The 22,190-nt window shown below is 43.6% G+C and overlaps 1 protein-coding gene across 1 annotated transcript; it reads right to left on the bottom strand.

The window, feature by feature from the left end:
- Window positions 1-4,056: 4,056 nt before the first annotated feature.
- LOC120904135 (insulin-like growth factor-binding protein complex acid labile subunit) lies at window positions 4,057-6,189 on the bottom strand. Its single transcript, XM_040313921.1, has one exon. The coding sequence runs from the start codon at window positions 6,095-6,097 to the stop codon at window positions 4,478-4,480; it is 1,620 nt and encodes a 539-aa protein (XP_040169855.1). The 5' UTR covers window positions 6,098-6,189; the 3' UTR covers window positions 4,057-4,477.
- Window positions 6,190-22,190: the final 16,001 nt, after the last annotated feature.

Here is a 22,190-nt window from a genome sequence, read left to right as displayed (position 1 = left end):
ATCCCGGTACTCTTTGGGTGCTGGTGAAAATTTTTACAGCACATTCCGTTTCCGCGATAGTAGCAAGCAAAAGGAAGTATGACAAAATAATTATGCACAGTCTAGTCTGGAAACGGTTGATAGGCAAAAAAAGGGGCAGCTGTGTTGCAAACTTTTGCAGTGGCAGAGGGACTGGAAGAAGGTAAAAAAACAATAAATGAAAGTGAATTTAAGCAGACAATGCCTTTAAGCCTTTTGCTGTGGGGTAATTGGATTCGCAGTCGGTGCTTTTCTTTTCCAAGAACGTAAAAGCTTCTGTAGAGAAGAGTGGTTTTTCATTGAGTGTTGAACGAACGTTGCGTGAATGCTTCTTGCTTACAGATAGGGAATTGAATAGCCTTTTTTTGCTTGATTCAATGCCAATGCAGATAATTATAGTGAAGCAAGTGTTTTATTTCTTTCACCAAAGCAAATAGTAGCGAAACAAAAAGTCTTTCAAACTTTCACCAGTCTGCTCTGTGCAGAGCCATATGGGTTAGGGCATGTCGTTTTTTTAAGATTCTAGTTTGGTCCACGCTTTAAAGACTCTGTTTTATGTTCTCTGTACCTTATCCAGGCCCAACTATCCGTTGCACTTGAGCGGACTGCCAGTACATGGATCGCATATGTGACCGCAAGCCAAAGTCGTTAATTCTTCTCTCATCCCATATTTTATGCCCTTGTGGGTTGAGCCAAAGATTCGCTCGGAGCGCTGGTAAGCGGAAGTTATTATTTCTTCGGGTTTGCTTTGGGCTGAGCTAATCCTTCGGTCGTAGCATTCTTTGACATACTTTTACTGATATATAGTTGCTGTCGTAATGAAGTAAATGCAACAATTGTATTAAAATCAAATCAGTTCGTTTAAACACGTTTCAAAAGAATCTAAAGGATCTTGCTACAAGGCACAAGAATGCTCAACCATATGCACCAGCGTTCTAGCGTTCAAGTGTTGTGCATAGCAAATGGGTAAATAATTGCCAGCACGTGTACGACAATGGCAGAGGTTACGGTCATAAAGGACCTTTTTCCTTAGCCGTCTACCGTCTGACTTCCATACACAAACGCCAGACTTTTCAGCTCATTTTGCAACGTCCCGTAAGCCCCTTTGCTTCCAGTGGTCTGCCTGCTTTGAAACATTGTGCCTTTTAATCTTTTCCTCCATCGCATGATCGCTACAAATTTGCTGTCAGTAAGTCTAACGAGACCATGGGCGACTTCATCGTCGCCAAAGCTGGCAAATGCAGGCGGGTCGTGGCGTCTGCAAGACCAGGCTCATGAAAGTTGCATGAAATTCGGTGCCGAATTCATCATCGTTTCGGCAGCACACAGCTTGCAGAACGCCCGCAACCTCAACCACCAAACGATGGAGATCTTTCGGTTATCGATGAGCCAAAGGGGGGGTTTTGCGGCATGCGAGCAAATGACGTCCACTGCTGCTGTCTCGTTGGGCGAGTGTTTTAATCTTAGCAGTATCATGTTTCATGCCAAACTTGGGTGGTGAAAGACTTGCGCGTCCCTTTTGTCTAGACGGCAGATGAGACAAACGACTCCTAAGCTGACCACACACATATGCACACGCACCGTGTTGGGTCATATGCACTCGTACGCTAAAGGATTTTGGTAATCCTTTATTGGGACGTAATATTATTGATTATCGATAGGTAAAGTAAAACCAAACCTGATGCGTTATTGAATTTTCCATCAAATTAAAATGGGGATCATCTTACAATCACCGAACCAGACTGAGGTGACAAAATTATTTGAGCTGTTTTCTTTCAATAACCATACCAACAGGCATATTCGAAACTGTTGGACCTCATTACAGTAAAATCCTTGACAATTGTAAACCATCCTCTTATATGGACTAGGAACTTTGTGAGAGGAAACCGAATTTCGCACTGAAGCAAAAGAGTTTGAGGATGGAGAGGTTTTTGAGGTTGAATATCAGGTGTTTCATCTCTCAATTTTGTAGATAAATCGATGACATGAAGCCGGAGAGCTCTGTTTTTGTTGATGTTACTGCACCTGTAGTTGAACTGATCATATCATTTGATATTGTTCTTACACTATTGAAGTAACGATCCTGACAAGATCAATATTCTTGTGGAATTTCAAATAAGCAAAAGTCAAAAGAACAGTTGATGTGTAGTCATGTATACTTATGTCCATTATTGTCCATTATTCTGTTCAAATGTGACCAACAAACAATTCTAGAGTATTTTTTCCACTTCCGTTTCAAACATCCGATACTGCCATTCTTGTAATATCTCTAAAACTCGCAAAACGAATGTAAAAAGAATAAGCTGCACAATGTGTAATGTTTTACTTGAAACACACTATGACCTTTCCGTTTCTTAAAGGATCCTGTAACGAAACACCACACAATGAAGCATCTTCTAATACACTTGCTCGAATCTGCTTCAAACATCCTCGAAAAAAAAAATGCCCAAAATGCACAAAGCGAGAAACGACAATTTTATTTCACACGCGATCTAAATAAGATCCTTTTCATCCGGAGGCTAGAACCAATTCCAGAAGAACGAACCGAAAAAACAAGGAATGGGCATCAACTAGCGTCATCGTTTCATCTTCTCTTCCAACAAAAATCCCGCTCAGCAAGGACATTTTCACATTTAGCAAAAGCAATGAAATATTATCCCAATGCTATGTCGTCAGTCCAGTTTTTGGTGTCCGTCGGTTGACGTTGACCGGTGTCAAGTTCCCACCGTTGGTTCACACAGCGAGGGGCAAGACCAACACGACTTGTACTGGTGCAGCCCATCCGTGCGGGAACGGTCTGCTAATGATGTCTACTTTCCGACCCGGTCAGTCCCTCAGTCATTGAACCAAATTGTTTGGTCAATCCGTAACGTCGCTATTAGCTCCAGGCCAAATCTTCGGCATACAATCCTATTATTTTTATCTCGCACTGTTTCCTCCGCTTCTTAAAGGCGACACAATATCGTTGCGACCAAAATAACACCGACACCGGTGTATGCTTTCCCATGTGTGCCCTGGGAAGATTGCATTTTCCACCGCACTCCCGTGTCTTGGTTTGCCAGTTTATTTTGTCACCCAAAATCATCTTCGTCGTCCTCGGCGAGCAGCAATGTTTTGTAATCCTCCCTGCATAGCCGCACAGGTTGTTCATTGTCCAGGGAATCGGAGCGAACGTAGCGGATAGAATTCGGAGCGTAAAATCTTCGTTTTCGATTGCTTTTCACGTGTGGGTACACACCAAAGGGAGAGAGGCAAAACATTCCCGGTTCAAGCAAAGGAAGGGAACAAAAGTTTAAGGAGTAGCTGTAACAAACACATTAAGGTTACAGCTAAGAGGCACTACGAGCAACAGTACAGTAGAGACAGCGAAAAGAGAAATTCTACTCAACTTCCAAACCCACAGCCAAAGCACACGTGCAACTTTTCTGAGCTGCAGATCTCTGCAAGTGTGCAGTCTTGATGCAGTATGATGATGAAGATCCACAGCAACAGGAACGAAGGAGAATAGCCGAACGGTGAAGTTACGGTGCAGTGAGTGAATGAAAGGTTTATGGACCAAGCATCATCGCTCGATCGCTGTGTCTCTTCTATTCGTTCGCTTGCCTGGCTTTTTTTATCTCGTCATAGCATAAATCTTGTCCCAATAATGACAACGGAAGGAAAGAAACCGACTCGACGAACAAATCGCTCCGCGTAGAGACAGTGAGAGCGAAAAAGAAAGAAGAGACTAAAGGGCACTAAAAAAACGAAATCCCACGATCGGAGAACGAGCAAGGATCGGGACATTGGGCGAAACTGGGAAAGGAGCTAGAGAAGCGGACCGATTAAAATCTTCAGGGAGTGTACGGGAAAAAAGGACACCTCAGGCATCTCTGCGGGGTGGAGGCTCTCCGACCGAAGAGAGCGTAGAAGCGAGGCACCATGAACTTGACCCACCAGCCAAGCTTGGATAGCACAGAAACAAACCCCTGGACTGGAAACGTATAAACTTTCGGAATAAAGAACGCACTGAAGGAAGCAAGAGCTAAAGTTTTTTTTTGGTTGTTTTGTTCGTCTTTGTCTTTGACCAGTTTTATTACTCCTTTTTTATGTTCTCCTCTCTCCCTGTTCACGAAAGCAATTTAATGAACTCGTTTTGTTTTAATTCGCCAATTGCCCTCCCCTCCGTTGGCACCGCTGCCCTGCTCGGTCGCGGTCGTGGACAGTAAATGAAACTCGCTTCCATTGCGCTATGTTTCCCGTGTGCCACTTCCAAACTGTGCCGGGTCAGCAACGATGCTCCGTCCGAGCCCACTGTTTGCTGTAGGCTTGGTGGCTGGCTTGCCGGTAATCCGAACGTGATTATTCCTTCGATTACGCGGTGACGCGCCTGATTGACAGGCACATGTGATCATCCAGTGCGATGAGGCCCGAAGTCTCCCAAGTATCCCCCCTGGAAGCCGTTGCTTGCCGGCAGCGCTTACAGGTCGGACACTGGGATGGGCGTTTCGTAGATGTGGTGCTGGAACTGGGGCGGACACGGTGGCTTCTGCTGGTACATCTGCTGGTAGTTGCAGGTGTAGATGTTAAAGTTCGGCTGATGGTACTCAATCTCGGGGAAGGACTTGACAAACTCCAGATCCTTCTCCTCCTTCAGGGCGTTGCGCTTGTTGTGCCAGTTGGGACCCAGCACATCCACCAGCCGATGACGCAGGCGATAGGCCACCAGGATGAAGGTGGTCAGGGAGGCAGCGGACGCTACCAGCACCACTCCAACCATTGCGCGCTCCTTCGAGGGGCGCTGATGACAGCCAAGCAGCTCGGAGCTAATCTCCCGTAGCGCCTCTCCAGCGAACCGCTCCGGATACTGGCAGATCACCTGGCTTTGTTCCGTTTCCAGCTCCGGTTTGTCGCGCAGCAAATCCTTCATCCAGCGCAGGTGGCAGTTGCAGGCGAGCGGATTGCCGGAAATGTCAAAGTTGCGCAGCTGCTTCCACGGCAGCAGCTCCTCGCGGAACGTCCGGAACGCGTTGTCGCGCAGAATCACGTTCTCGATGTGGGGCAGACCCGAGAAGGCGCCCTCGTCCAGCTCCTGCAGCATGCGGTTCGAAGCGATCACGATCGTGTCCAGGTTGGTGTTGGAGGCGAACGCTCCGGACTGAATGCGCTGCAGGTTCAGTGCACCCGAGATGGACACTTTGCGCAGGTTGGAAAGGCCGAAGAACGCTCCCTCCGGAATCACTTCAAAGTCGTTCTGTCCGATCGCGAGCTCCTCCAGGCGTGTCAGCACACTGAGCGCTACGGTCGGCACCTTCAGCAGATGATTGTCGGAGATGTCCAGGGATCGTACGTTCTCCAGACCACGAAACGTATCGATCGTCAGGTTAACTAGCATCGAGCCGCGCACATCCAGCCGACGCAGATGCTGCAGTCCCTCGAACGAGCCGGGCTGAATCTGGTTCAGCGTGTTCAGCCCCAGGTACAGCTCAGCCAGCAGACGGAGCGGCGTGAACGAGGGCGTAGGAATCACGTTGATCGCATTATCGTCCAGATGCAGAATGCGCAGATAGGGCAGACCTTCGAACGCTTCTGGGTGCAGCGTAGCGATTTGATTTTCCCCCAAGTTTAGCTCCTCCAGCTTGGGCAGGGCACGGAAAAGACCCTTGGTCACTTGCTCAATGAAATTGCCACGCAAATTCAGCACTCGCAGCTCATCCATACCGGCGAACGTTTTGTTACCGATCGAGGCGATCTTGTTGTTGTTCAGGTGCAGCTGCAACAAACGCTTCTGATACCGGAAGATGCTTTTCGGCAGCCCGAGCAGATGGTTGTAGCTTAGGTCTAGCATGGTCAGATCACTGTAGAACTGGATCGACGAATCGATCGCCTTGATGCGATTGAACTTTATCACCAGCCGCTCGATGGCGGGATTGAGCGCGATCGGGAGCACATCCAGCTCGCCCTCGCCACAGGTCACGTGCAGTTTCACATCGTCACAAACACACCGCGACGGGCAGTAGGCAGCAGCGCCACTCGCGAATGGCGCCAAAACACACGCCAGCACACCAAACACAACACAGAAGTTCTTCACTGACACCATCTTGCAGGTTTAGCCGATTCTTGCTTGCTAGAACTGAACTCTTATCCCTCTCAAGCTTCGAACCAGAACGTGCGATGTGTTCGGTTTCGAAGTGATCGTCAAAGTGTGTCTCGAGCTGTGCCGGGTGCCCCTTTTTATGCTCAAGGGCCGGCCCTCAGGTACTCATGCAGCATGATCGTGTGCCGAGATCTTCGCTCAGCTTACTCTCTTTCTCGAGGATGTGATGGAATGCACTCACTCTCGCAGCATAAATGAGTGGCAATAGGTCGCTCTCTTGCTCTCTTGTGTTGGGTCTGAGATAGCTCTCTATTTATTTTGAGAAGAGCACCCAAAAAGAAATGGAGAAGAGATGAGGATCAAATGATCGTTGAATTTGTATTCCAGGCATGGCATTCAGGTACGATGCATTTCGAATACTGTCTCTTCTTCTAGCAAAGAAAGAGATTGACAAAAACGATGCACGAACGTCACCTAGAACCTATCCCAAGATAGCTTCATCTTGAGAAACCGGCGAGTCTGGGAAGCATAATTCGGCAATTTATAATCGTCTTGGCGTGCAATGCACCTGCAGCACTATGATTCTCGTTTTTGTGTATCTGCTTGTGTATCTTCTTGCCCGGGAACACACCGGCAAACGGGTGCAATGGAGCCTGGCACAAAATTATGATGATGACATTGTAGGAATTGGAAAGGTTGTCTTTTAATTTAAAATTCTAACACACAAAAACAACGCATCATTGCTGCACGGTGTTGGCAATTCTTGGCGTGTACAGACGATTGCTCAACGTCAGGCTATCCCAGCAGCATAAACACACAGTACCGGAAGACTTTCGCCGCTTTGATGATGCGCCCGAGCTTACGGGGAGCAGCTCACGGTGCTGCCTTTTGTACGAGGATGAATAATTCATACGAAAATCCAGCTCGAGTCCGTTTTGCAGCTAGCCACTTGATCCTTCGGGTTTGTTTTTCCAAGCTTCGTCAGGTTCTTTCGCTGCCACGCTCTGCGTCTGGCATTCAAGTGTCCCACGGGGAACACTCTCCCCCGGCTCGATGACTGACACCGACTGGAAACCGAAACCGCTTTTTCACCTTCCCCTGCCGGCACGCCCCGGTAGAGTTAAATTGACTTTTGAGAGGACCATCCCGAGTATCATTGTTTTGATTTGATGCTCGTCTGGTGGATGCGTTCTTGGTGGCTGTGGTGTCCCAAGTGTTCTGTGTGCCTTTACGATTGTTACCGTGACGTGTCCGAGCTGCTTAAAGCTGCCAACGCTGCTGCCAAGATCGGTGCTGTCAGATATTGGAACCGAGGCTATGGGAGTTTCACACTTTAAATCAACTCAACCGCACACACACACACACGACACTCGACGGCCGGTTCGGGGAACTTTTCGGACGAATGGGAGGAATCCAATCCGCGCTGTTTGGGTTTGGTTCGCGCCTCCAAGTGAACGGGTAATTGAAGTAAAACAAAGCCATTCTTACAAAAGCAGCATTGTTGGTTTGGCTTTGATGGCCACACCAGTTTGTTTGTTGATGGTGTTCATGGTTTGTTCACGGTGCGACTAAACATAAACGATCCTGGTGGTGTATAATTGTTTCGCATGATAATCGATCGGCTGCTGATAAACGTGTTTGGAGGGTGAGGAGCGATTCTTGGGATGGTCCGTTTCCTTTAAACTGCTGCATCATGCTTTTGAATGAGGCTGATGTTGGTTCTAACGTCATCAAAAAACTAAAGAGCAAAAATGATAGTCATTCTTTGGGGGGGGGGAATGTGTTTACCTTAAAGAAAGAGTAAGATGTTATGAGTGACGTTTCATAACTGAAATATCTGAGATGTCTAAACATCTGAATGATTAAATTTTGATCAAAGATTTGTATCCCGTACATCGCTAAATAATTATGTTGTTTTGTGGATTCGAATGCTGAAAATGTCATTTCTTTTGAAATCAAGATCATTTACATTGATGCGGGAGTTTCTTACCTACCGAACTTGTGGGAGGTTACACAAACCCATCTTTTTCTCTTTCGTAATAATTCTAATTTGTTGAGCTTTTAGGTTGAATATCCTCAATGACGGCTATCCTAAGGTACTTCAACACAAGTGAGATGAATCTGTCTTCCCATATGACGAAAAAGTAAAGTTAATTAGAAGATGTATTCTGTACTGTTCACCATTCAATAAAAACTTTCAATCCTATACACACACCTATATATAAATTTTTGATTTTGAAAATCAGAGTAGAATGATTAGTATTTATTAATTTTTATTGGTTAACGTTATTTTGAAACCTGATGTAGATGAACTACGGGTCATATGAATACTGCTTTGTTTAATTCTGATTAATTAAATTGTTTAATTAAATATTAAAATCTGATAAATATATCTCAACAGTAATAACTATTCTGCTACTGTCTATCCAGCTGACTACAATAATCAGATCTGGAAAGGATGAATTTGCACAATAATCTAAGTACAAAAACAAGCATCATCCGAAACACAATTGTTGAATTAGTATGTTGAAGGTTTATCAGCAATAAGAAGCTAATTGTTCGATATTCGAAATGAAATAGATTATATTGCACTATTTCATCTAATTTTGATAGCGCTTTACTTCCATCGCTTGACATTCGCCATTTGCTTTAGAAACATGATAGTATAGAGCAAACAGCAGCGCTTTTGATATTGTGAGCTTTGTGTTATTGTTACAGGAAATTTATTCAACACGATCAGATTCCCATTTCAACTGTTTCAAACCTTCATTTGAATGTCTAGTGTCCCCATTCCCAGAGCCACTCCATACCAACTTGACATAAATACACGCGTAGCACAGCGATCAGAACACATACATTTGTCAATAAAAATGCAAATTTTACATCACTTTGGAAGGAATTTAATTAATTAAACTCCCTTCTGCTCACCTAAAGGGTTCTCGGGCTTCCCTCCTCGGCCACACAAAATCGATAAACGTTTGAGTGATAGTCCGTGCGAGCCCGCGGTTTTCAAATCGCGCTGGGGAATTTATGTGGGGAAAAATCCATGACATACACACACCCAGCTCGCGTCCGGTTTCACCGTCGATGGCCCTTTTTTTTACGTCCCAAAAAGGGAGCCTAATTAAAAACGCATTTCCTACTCGCGTATGCTAATTTGTGATGCATGTTAGCTACACCACCCGGGCGAATGGATCGCAGCAAATGTGCCGGCTGGTCTGAGGTCGTTTGACCACGGTCGTTCCTGTTACCTTTGTCGCGACGTCTCCCCAAAATGCAAAGCTCTAGTTTTGGTTGAGCTGAAAATCGATCCCGAACAGAGTTGGAACCATAGAGAGTTGGCACCAGAGAGGGGCAAGTAGGTACAGATCCGAGGTCCCAGAAAGCCCAAAAACGACGTAGTAATTCCCCCTGCGGGTGAGTAGCCGTGGCCGTTTCAACGGGGCGACCCCGAGGAACGTGACGCGCTTTACGGGAATGAAAAATGACTCCCGAAAAAGTTGCCGTGTCTTTGGAGGTTTGCTTCTTAACTCGTTGGGTTTAGGGTTTCGTGTACAACTCCCCTGGGGTCGTCCCTTCTGGGCCAGTCACCTGCGGGGAGGGTCCGGAATGGATGGAGAAATAGACTCAAGACGGCACGGAATTATTGATGGCCAGTTTTGGAGCCCTCGCCGTCGTCGTCCGCGGCCTGGCAAACCCCGCTCACGCCGGGGTGCCTTGTAAAGTACCCTCAGGAAAAACGACTCTGAAAAGGAACGTGTGCCAGAAGCATGAACTTGTTGGTAGAACAAAGAACTGCTGTGACCAACCCACACAGCCTTCCGATCCCCCGGCTCCGGCAAAGCACTCGGAGGAAATAAAACGGTTTACAAATGTAATTAAAAATTATAATTTATCATGCCACCACCGATCGCCCGTCGGTGGGTCGCTGCTTCGTCTCCTCACGTCCGTCCAACGCTTCCACTGTTGCAAGCATCATTTTTCTTGACCGTGGCGTTTAGAAGTTGCTCGCCAGTCTTCCATCATTCTCCGTTTTTGTCGGGGTCCGGGGTGGAAGCTTTTGCCGCGTCTAGAATTTTGAAGTCAACGCTTCTGGCTGTTTTGGGCGAGTGCTCTCGTGCGCACCTCTTACCCTTAGGGTGACGAACGGAACGCCCAAACGGAAGACGGAAAGCCAGTTCTCGTTCTCCAACACCAAACTTGCCTTCTCTGGAGTAAAAAAAGGAGAAGAAAAAGCATCCAAGAACAGAACCAACAAGACGAAGGCGAGTTTACTCTCGTTTCGATAAATGATTAAACACTGACAGCACCGAAATGCACGCTCTCGAAGGCACTGGATTATTAATTTGGGTCCCTCTTTAAGGGGACCGATCGGGTGCTCGGGGATGAAAACCACCACCACCAATGCCGCCGCTATCTCCGGTTTTGGATTCCGGTATGTCTTGAGCCTCTTGAGTCGGTCTTTCTTCGCCTCCGGGTGAGGTGAATAAATGTTTGATTTAATTGCTGATCGGCGACCAACGATCGACATCACCAAAGTGTAGGGTGCGCGTGCGTATCTTTTTGGGGAAAGTTAAACATTACCCCTTATTTGCTGACGACAACGGTGGTGTTGGAGTGATGACCGGATCGTGGTTGAACAAATTGATAGCCGTTATCTGTTTCTCCAAAATTGGAATGAACGTGAAGAATGCGTTGCACGCAGGTCGGTGGTCGATGATCGAAGAACACTTTTGTAAACCACGATAAGAAGCTGAGAAGGGTGAAGTGTTACAAGAATCTACCCTATTGTGGTTTGATATTCCAATTCATAAAGATTTATTGCCATGGTTTAATTTAGTAGTGAACTATCAAAAGGGTGCTGGAGAAAATAGGAGGTAACTATGGGATATTTATTTTATGTTCAATGAAATGCAAACGATTAAAGTGAATGCAAAATTCAGTATAAAAGCATTTACCAATGTTTAATAATAGAGTATATCTTACAAATCCTAGATTGCGTTTATTACGAATTTGTCAATAAATGAATTATCTTGATTGTTTTTCCTTTAAATTGTTATTGTATTATCGATTTCAGAGATTCTCGCCTAATATTTATTCGTATTTTTTTCTAATCAAAATACCTGAGCAGAACAATAAAGATAGCAGTAATTAACAAAAAGGTTTAATTTAGAACAATTTTTGGTCAATTTTTCCAAAAACTATGTAAATTTTTTATGTATGATTTCGCTCAAAAACATAAATGTGATCATCCACAGGGTAAGTGAGCATGCCAAATTATCCCTCTCGTTGCCCTGTACTTGGATTACAGAGGATTTAACACCTTTCTAAGGTAATTCAATGTTTCATTGATACTAAAAAATCAATTAGTCTGGTTTATTGGGAAAAAAGCAACAACATGGCGCCTTGGAGAACTCTCAGCTCTCGTAACATACTTATTGATGAGAACAGGCGTACTCTATATAGATAAAACGAACATTAACTAACTATGACAAAATCAACCCATCCAAATAGCTAAACAATGCACTAAAGTGCATGTAATATCCGATTTTGACGATACCGGATCAAGACAGAGGCTAGGAAAATAATTTAGGGATTATGAGTAAGATAGCCTCAAAGTACTCTATTTGTCTTTGCCTCAAATGTGCAAGACACATGTGTTGGCAAATTGATAATTTCAAATGTTCAACAAACAGTTTTGGGCTTTTAGGAGTTTAGGACTTCTACAGTAAATGAGAAACTATTCACAATGATCAAAATCTAGTTGACTGAAATATTATTTAAGCTTTTAAGAGATGACATTCCTTCTTTTTTATATGAAATTATCTCTAAGAAGAAACAGGCCACAAATCAACCAAAAAACTTTACTTAAACTATATTTTCAACTTAACGAGTCAAGCTATTTCTAGCACAGCCTAAAATTATCACAGCCATACATTCTTGCTTTTTTTTTTCTTGCAACTCAACGATGCCCGCAATCATCTGCTTTCAACCATTTCTACGCCAAATAAATTCCGCCAAATCTGATAAGAAAAGCGAAGGCATTAACCGGGCAATAGTACCACTTAAGGCCGAAAGTTAACAACATCATCACAAAGAACCAAATGTCTACTAAAAACAAATTTATGTTTTTAAATGGTTCTATTTACCTTTTTTATCATGGGGCCGTTGCTTCTGCCGCTCTGCTGCTTCTGAAACATCGCACAACAAATTAGACCGGCCGGCGATGCTTACACACAAATGGGCAGCAAAGCGCACACAATGTTATAATTTACTTTAAATAGAATGAGATTTTAAGCAAACGTTTGACACAAATGTCTCTTTCAGCCGTCATAAAGTATATGTAATAAAAATATGTTTTTATACTCATTGCTTCCCGGAGAAGGGGGGGGGGGATTTTTTTGGGGAACACAGGCCAAACCAAATAAACAACATTGCGGTGGGCTGCTGCATACATTTTTGTAGCGCGGACAAGACGCGGACGAACTTGTTTGATCGTTTGCATTAATCTAAAAGATTAGGAAAAACTACATTCCTCTAGGTATGCGCCACATTTTCATCCGGAGGGTCTCGGTTGCATATAAGTGGTGAAATTTATCCACCCCTCCCTACCTACTGAAGGAATGGAAAACAAGCGAAGAGAAACGAAGCAACATTGCCACGTTCACGGTCCTATGTGAATAGGACGCTTCCGCACTCACCACTCACCCGTGTTCTAGACAATGATTTGCCTGTGATGGGGGCCCGTTTTTCTCCTTCGGGGGAACCGGGGAAAGATTCGGTGGCGATTTACAATTGCACCAACATTATGTAAAACCCCTCTCGACGAAACCCTCCCAAGCGCGATATAATGAAGCTCTAAAACTCACTCGAAACAATGGGCCGTTATGGTGCGCGGACGAAAATGGGAAACTAAACTTCTTTATTTGTTCTACAAGTTAATTTTCATCTACCAAAGGTTTCGTGTGTACTCCACACAACGCCGGTAGCGGGCGTGCGGGTCCGTACGCTACGAACGCTTGTCACGGGTGGACGCTCGGAGTGTTAAAACAAACACGCACTCTTGGCTGTCGCGCTAGGAAAAACCGGGTGCCCGATAATAGACGGAAAAATATGACTCGTTTTAGCATTTTATGACGCGGCGTCACCACCCTTCTACCGAATGTGGCTGCGCACTGACACTGCAGCTTGACTTCCGTCATTAGGCGAACTGACAAGTGGATTATTATGTGGAAGCATGCCGCATGGGTTAGACATTTAGAGAGAGAGAAAGATCTACACATCTACCCTTGCAATGCCCGTACTCACGCTTTCTACGCTCGTTCGCGTGTTAAACCTTGGGAATGCAAACAAAAGCTTCCTGCTTAAAACGGCTCGAGTGAGTGAGTGACAGCTCGGAAGCCCCCGAATCGGTTGTGCCCTTTGTTGCTTTTGTTTTGTTTGAGCAATATTTGCGGCTCCAATATGCAGTCGCAGTTCGCTTTTAAAACTATGCCGATCGGATAAGAAGAGTTTCGTCTACGTTCTCTAGGAGCGTTGCGAATAGGCCCGGTGGACAAAGAAATGGGGCTTTGCTAGACGAAGCATAAATTATCAAAAGCCCAGGAAGAAAGTCTGCACCGTCATTCAATAGGGCCTGCCACGTTCTGGAAGGCGATAATTATCATAAATAAAGTATAATTATGGCCAGGTTTTGTTATGATAATTGGCAGCTGATTTGGAAGACGTTTCCGAGCGGGGAGTTAGCCGGCGGCTGCTGATGCGGCTGCCTTCACGCGCACCGGGGAACCTAGACGCTGCTGCTTCAGGGTCATCCTTCGCCCAGCCAGACAGTGTACCTTCAAATGATGGGTATTTATTGCATGCACACCCTCACCATGGGCAGACGCAGAAAGAGACCAACTTCGGGGCATAATGGGTTTTAAGGAGAAAGACCCTACCCGTAGGATGAGCCCAGGGGTGAAGAACTTTTCCGTGTTTAATGGTCTGCAGCGTGTGGCGTGTGGTGCGGTATATTCACTCGAACGTTAAATTCGTTTTTGACAACCTCCAAAATGCAATTGTCCTTCCGGTGTGTTAGCGGGGATGGCGAAGGTTTTACAGACGATTGCTGCTCGCAGCGAATGGCAGGGACAGTTGGCAATTTGTTCTAATTGCCTGCACACGACAGCGAGAGAATGAGCGGCAGTGACGGCTACGGTGTGCCAAGGTGATAAACCTCACGACCAAGGGCACGCAACGTACAGTTTGCAATAATGTTTTGCCGGTTGAGTTTGAAGTCCTTGGAAAGAAATTATGATGTGGAGTGAAAACTTCACCCACCAAAAGCTTCTCAAACATTCCAGCCAAGGTTTGGAAATCTTCCTGGAACTTAAAATTGGAATGATGAGAATAGAATGTCTAGAGGAGCATAACCCATCGATCGTTTGTTATTAAGAGCCCATCGATCGAGCCGAAAAGACTGAAATCTGAAGAGACATCCGTGTGCATCAAACACCAAACACAGCTTCGATCGAGCTGTCACTTGTACGAATCATAACTGCTGCTCAAGAGCGAAACTTCGGTTCTCGGGAACACGCAGCACAGGAGGCTCTTGATATGCCCGCGAGCTGAGACCAATATTGAGGCAAATTTATTCAAATCACCAACTTCAATTTGAAGACCATTCCAGCCGGACTGACGCGGCACCATCATTCAGGCTCCCATTAATCGAACGACGGCCACTCGAGCTCCCCGAGCAGTGGGCTTTCGAAGGTGTGAAGTACGTGATGGGTTCCGTACCGCTGAAGATGGTGCTCTGGTGCTCCGGGCGTCCCAGCGGAGGTTTTCGACTTGATTGCTTGATATGTGCCGCCGTTGAGCGGGGTAGAACCGTTTGCAGATCGAACACTTCCCCCCAAAAACTGCGCCGGCAAACAGCTGCTGCTGCTGATCCATTCCCTGGGCCTGGGATCTTTTCCCTCCCCGCGCTAGTGGCTGCTTTTTCGGAACCTGTTGGAGCTGGCTCCCAAAACCCAATCGATAGTCCGCTCTCCACCAGTCATTAACATTCTTCAGCTGCTGCTGGTGCTGCTGTTCAAAGCGATGAAGCAAAAAAAAAAACCGTTCCCAATCGTTTGCCAGCTTCCTGACCCCGACGGACGCATGCAAACGCTTCGCTTAATGAAATTTACACCGGCCAACAGTGGTGTTGGTTTTTTTCTCCTTCTTCCTCTTTATTTCCCGACTACGGGTAGTAGCAGTTTTCTTCTGGCCCTCACCTCAACCCAACCACCCATTACCACCGGAAATCTCAACCGGCGGCCACTTAATCGACGGAGATTGTGCCTGTGTGCTTTGAATTTCCATCGGGAGAGCGATGCTGTTTTGGTGTTGTGTTGGTTTTCATTGTTTTTGTTGTTGTTATTGCTTTGCTCTTTTTACTCTCCTTTCGTTTCATTCGTTGGTTAATTCCACTTTTGATTTAATTTCCTTTCAAATTAATTAATCTCACATTAATCCACTCGATGGAATTTACATATTTATTACAAACCCCGCAAGGAAGGGGTGGCAGGGCAGGGATGTATTTGGGGCCGGGGCAGTTGATAGTTGGCACATCTGGGCTTTGGTTGAGGTGGACGGTGGCAAAATCTTTGCAGTTATGCACGCTTTTAGGTTGTATTTCACTTGTTGGCGAGATTCTTGAAGTTGTTGCGATTAAACTAGGTTAAAGTACAGTTGAAGTGGATGAAGCACCGGATAAGAAAGAAATAACCTGACAAAGTTTTACAATTAAAGGCATTTACATTTTTACCATCTAGATCCTGAAAAGTATATTCAAGTAGAATAAGTAAGCTGTTGTTGTTTATCAAAAATATAATCATCATCAATCATCGTCAGTAGTTGAAACCAATTCTACCGCTTCTAAATAGACACCAATATTCTTTTTAATATCTTCCACAATTTATCTAAAAAGGATCAGCTTTGGAGTGTTTGAATGTTCTTCTTTTTTGTATTTGACCTAACAAGCTCATGAGTCTTTTTTGAATCACGGGCCAGATTTGATGATTCTTATTGTATAAGGCCTCAAAATCTCAAGGTTTGAGTTTGAATTGCAGAACTTTTTTTTCTGCTCATCAACTTCAAGACTACTGTCAATGTCAAATTACTCTTTAGAGCTCCAATGTTTTATTCCTAGGATGATTGATGTTAGTTTGATACTAAATTAAACTAAACTTAGTATGTTAACTTCTAGATCTTTGGGATATTAAAAAAAATTGTTTTTTTTGCTTTTTGCAAAAAATATGATGTAATAAAATGATAATATATTCAGGCTTGCGTATTATGCACTTGAATCTGAGGTCATCAAGAAAAGATGTAAGCTACTTATTTCAGTCATAAAGTAGCTGACACATACTCTAGATACTCTCGTAACTCTCCATAGAAAATGGATACTATAAAATCTCTTTTTTCAGATTTGGTTACCAGACCTCCTGAAGATTCCTCTATCAACTGTGATTTGCAAAGATGTTTCCTTCATGTTTTATATATATATTACCCACTGATTCCAGTGTGATACCTTGTTAAGAACAATGTTGTAAGAGCGTACTAACATTACACGGAATTCCAAGTAATTAGAATTTTTATGTTTCAGAGGGACATCAATCGTTAACATTAATTTTTAACTTGTAGATCATTTTGCCCACGCCAAATTCATCTTCAGTTCCATTGTGTCCAACTATACCAGCTTGTTTAAAAAAAACTGATGCTATTCCTGTGGCTTCAGAGATCAAAAACAAATTCGATCCAACAAAAAAGCCCCTAAACCGGTCATAACATAGCTGTCACGGGCGACCAAAAAGGCTTACCTACCAAAACATGGGAGGTGATACCAAAAAAAGAAACGAAAAAACACACACACACACACACACATACACGGTTGCGGTGCGGTTTAAGTTATCTGATTTCTTTTCACACCCCCAAAACCCACACGGCCGATCAAACGATCATTAATCCACATTTGACATAATATCGTTCAGCTACCGCCGGCTGACGTTTCTGACTGGTGTTTTTGAATATTCATACGCGCGATAGGTTATGGAGAGTTGTTTTTTAATGTTTCCAATGTCCCCTCCCCAACATCCCCAACAACTTTGGTTTGTTTGCCCGGTCTGTTTTGATGGGAGAAAAACACCGCCACCGGAGGGACCACCTGTACAAGATAGGTAGGGGCAAAATATGCAAAAAAAAAAACACGACTGTATCCCAATCTACATTCCCCAAAAAGCGTAGAATCACTTCCACTACCGGATCGGGTGGGGAAGTAATTACGTTTTCATGAGCAGTGTTTTTTTTTCTATTCCGCTCCTCCTTCGGTTTCCCACACCACAAAAATTGACCTACGGTTGTGCTCGGTTGGTTTTAATAAGCGCAGCCCGGTATGCGGGCATTTGGAGTGTATAGTGAGGCTTCGGTATGCAAATTGTGGTGCTTGATTAGTTGATGGAATGCTGGAGTGGCAACACAGCGAGCCAATAATTGCCAAAAAGGTTAAAGACCGTTTCGAAAACCAACCCCGAGCTCCAGAGCTGCACTCTCCCAGACGGCACTCCTCGTGGGGTCGACCGACGGGGAAATGAAGTTCTGTATAGCCTGGGGAGAAATGGTGCTTCGGATGCTGCTAGCCACTGGCTAATTAGATCCATAATCCGTTATCGTTCTGATCAATCATTCATGGAAAATTAGCCGTGGAAGGAAAGCAAGTTTGCAAATATTCTCATGACCAGAAACACGCATAGGTTTTTTTTTGCTTTCCTGATTGTTCCGATCACATCCAACCATCGAATAACGAATGGCCATGGTTGGATAATTAAGATATAAAATTCTAATCTCGTTTTCTCGTCCCTCCCTGTATATCCTGTTTGGAATAATCTATGATGTCAGTTGATGGGGAGTGGCTGCCTTTGCCGTGGATATGATTGGCGATTTGCGATTGAAAGTCAGCAAATATTATTATTCAATAGCCTGCGAAAGGATTCACAGGCAGAAGCGAGTAAAAATTGAATATTCATCTTCTACCCGCTCGCTTGCACGTTTGTTGTAGGATCAAGTCGTTTTTTAGAGCCTTTAGCTTTATTTTGGCACGCTACGGGGATTATGAATGCTGTGTATGGGAAATGGAGTAAAAGGATGGCCAAGGATGAATACATGCTCGTATAATTTTTATGAGCACATCAAAAATCTTCCTCACCGGCACCAGCAGTATGGGTATGTATGCTGTAATATAGATGAAGTATCCAAAACATATTTAAATAATCATTGGTTGTATGGGCTCTGCATGATATAAGTATATTGTAACTCTGTATGTGTCTGTCTGTCTTCAACGTTTCTGTATAAAAATGTTTTTGCAGTTTTGAATCATGGCAATAATTAATAAAACAGAAATCCAAAATAATAAGGTTGTGAAAACCGTGTTAATTACTTTAAAAGATTATTTTGCAAATTGAAATGAATTACCGTACACAATAAAACATCTTTAGGCATACTAATCCCAGAAAGATCAAGTAGGAATTAATGAATAAATTTATCTATTTCTCGAATTCTGTCAGTATGATAGAACTATCAATCTCCATACACCCAAATGTTTGGCGCAAAGCAAATATCAAAGCCTAAGAATTCACCATAGCAATCCCTCCCGAAATTCCGTGCTTTTCTGATGGTGCGGCATAAAACATTTTACGACACCGGATGACTCCGTTTTCCATCACCCATAAAAAGAAGCCCAAACTGATCGGCTCAGCCAATTTCGAAATTGCTGCTTTTGACCATGGTAACGTAACCTAAAATAAAAAGAAAAACACACAATAGAAAGTGCACACGACCGGGTAAAGAAACGGTTTTGCAGAGTGCAGTGAAAACGGGTGAAGTAGTTGCACGAGCGAACTGCATGTCAAGTAGTTGGTGTTCAATTTTTCTTCCACCGTTGAAAAGATTTTAATTATTTTGCACCATCGCAACGGAACTTTAGGTGGAAAACTTAACATTCCGGTGCGCGTCCAATATTCATTTCGTTTTTGATATTTTTTTTTACCTGAAGCCTGCACTGTAAAATCGTTGAAAAAACTTGCGGAAAGAATCACGCACACAAAAACCGAAATCCTCATACGCTTTCTTTTGGGCGGTGGATTTTTTTAATTAGTTAAAGAAAAGAAACGTACACCTACAAGGAAGTAGGAAAGTGCTTCACGCGGTTCATGTTTTCTTGCCCCACGCCGCTTTTACGCGCTTATCTTGAAGTGAAAAGGTTAAACCATCGGGATCACGGGCTAGTGAGAAACGCTCCCAAGTGGGTTGCCGCCGCTCATGCTGTCGGTTGGAATTGGATGGAAAAAGTTTTATTTGCTTTCGCAGTGGCACCTATATAACCCTTTTACGATAGTACGTGCCGCGCCTGAACGATCGCACCGTCAATGATCCGTGCTCTTTTGCTCCACGCTCAAATAGCGCCTGGATAGCGTACGGGATACGGTTTTAACCGCTTCTATGATTAGGAAGAAATAGAAATGCTGCTACCTTTAATTTGCCGGTGGAAAAGATGAACCCACGAAACCCACCGGTTTGAGCCGGAAGGGCCTGGAAGCGATGGAGGCAATCGCAGCTACAGCGATGGAGCTCACACCGCCATGTGAATTGATTTATTGCAAAAACACCAGACCTCGGTCGAGTGTGTGCGAGTGTGTTCGAGGATCGTGATAGCGGGCTGTGTGAGCTTGTGTGAGCAGTTCGATAAGCGGATTATCCCCCGACGCCATCCCGATTAAGCTGTCTCTAGGTAGGTGCTGCTAGTTCGAAGTCGTTGCGCGGGCTAATTGGCTCCCGGGATGCAGCCCGGCCAGCAGGGCCACCATAAACGGGACGGCGCGGTAGAGAGCAGAAATCGCACGATATAAATGATATTTATTTTAGCTCTAATGAGTGTCATGCTGGGTGCTGCGGAACTTAACCAGCATATCATTAGTGGCTTTATGGCGGTTCGATTGTTATCACATGTTCGTTAGAAGCGAGTGAGTTAGAATAGGAACGGATGCAAAGCTATGAAGAATGGACGCAGAAATGTCAAGCATTTCATTTTATTTTTTTCACAGCATATCTTTAGAAATGTTATTTGGAAGGAATAGCAAACACAAATCCACAATTAAAATATTCTTTACATGTGTTCTTATGGCTTAAAATGGTAATGAAACTTGGATTCCTCAACATTCGATTTCAACATGTGGCTGATATGTTTTTTCTAGATCGTTTTGTCACATTACATATTTGGATATAGCTGAATATTTTCGCAATGCTTCAATGAATCACTATTGAATTATTTTTGGTTTTAGAACCTTTATGGGAGACCTAATAATCAATCCTTGCTGTTGGACGGCATTTGAAATGAGAATTGAACCTTTTATAGTATATTTGTATTGTTTCTGTGTCCTTGAGCCCGTCTCAAATACAGTGAAATCTCTCCACGGTGAATCTTCAAGAGACCGTCAGCTTAGAGAGATATTCCTGGGGAGGAAAACTTATGAAGGTGTTGCTATGAAGTATCGAAGAAACAACCATAATCGCCTTGGGGTGACATTCATCTTGATGAGATATAAAATGTAAGGAATAAGACGGTACCGTCAAAATGATCATTTTAAAGAAAAAATTCATCTTGAAGAGACTACATCTTAGAGAGATTTCACTGTACTCAAACACTCAACTTGCGTGACTTCACCGAACCTCAAGAATGACTATCCGGCAATGGATAAACCAATTATTGGTAGGCTTAAATTTTGGCCCGTTCAGCGAAAGTGTTCAGTGTATTCGAGTTTTGTTAGCCTATTGACAGTCGCGTTCTATATATAACTACAATAATTGAGATCGTTTTGTTTTTTTGTTAAAAAAGGGTTAAAAAACTTCGATTTAATTGTTAATGATTGGTTCAAACTGGTTCTATCATATATTGAAAAAATAAGTATGCTTCAGTACAAAAAAATCAATAATAGTGGATCTGCTCTACTGAAACTGAAGCAATCTGATGTTGATTTGGCGTTTGGTTTTGTATGGAGTACTGACATAATTTCAGACGAAAATTCAATCTTTAGACAACGGAAAGAAAATAGCTAGAATTTTTAAATATTATAATTCTGTTAATAATTTTATATTCATGTCACACTTTCTGTTTCTCTCATCAAATGTAAGGAGCAAATTGATAGTCTCACGATGAATTTAGTTTTTAATGATGCTTAAAGCCGCTTTACATAAGCATAATTAAATTAATTACATTCGAATAGTTTATAATAGTTTTTTCTCTTCATTTCCTTGAACTTACAATAAAGTTAGAGGATATTTGTAGTGTCACCGACAATAGAAAAATAACTTAAAAAGACCATTTTGTTAATAATCAACTACAAATTATTATTATTTCTTACGAAAAATCAATCTGTTCAAATGACTGTTTTGTAATAATAATCAAATACATAAAAACAAAAGAACAATTAAAAATAATTTTGGATTTTCGTCGTTTTTTTATTTATATGCTTGATATTTATACATTGTTAAACCGTGCCCAATCAATCGCAATCGTTCCGGCCAACACGCACGCTATATTTGTTCGGTTTCGTCAAGTTAAGCTGATTGACGCTAAAACACGCATCAATCAAATGAATAATTCACATCGACGATCCACAATCCCGATGGCGGTCCTCCTCTTCCATGTTTATTTTCCACCTTTCCTCATCATCCCGGCGGCAAATTTTCAATAAAATGCACTCACATTGCACACCCTGCCGATGCATTAACCGTACTTCGTTCCGTTTTTGCCACACCGTCCTGATGGTCACATCAGGCTGTACCGAGGCAGTTGTCTGGCCGGGCCTGAAGGCTGATAGCAAAACAATAAACAATTCCAATTCCCGATACACATCCTCTAAAACCGATGACAATCAACAGGATTCGCCCTGTCATTGTGAGACCGGGTTCGGGGAGTTAGTTTTTTTTAAACCATTGATCCACGTGGGATGATCGTAGAGGTTCTACGAAAATCATACCTGCCATTGGAGAAAGGACATTAATTTATGCAGCGGCC

The sequence above is a fragment of the Anopheles arabiensis genome, chromosome 3, assembly GCF_016920715.1.
Source record: "Anopheles arabiensis isolate DONGOLA chromosome 3, AaraD3, whole genome shotgun sequence".
Classification (NCBI taxonomy): Eukaryota; Metazoa; Arthropoda; class Insecta; order Diptera; family Culicidae; genus Anopheles; species Anopheles arabiensis.
Note: the sequence above shows the minus strand (reverse complement) of the source record. Positions and strands in the feature narration are given on the sequence as shown.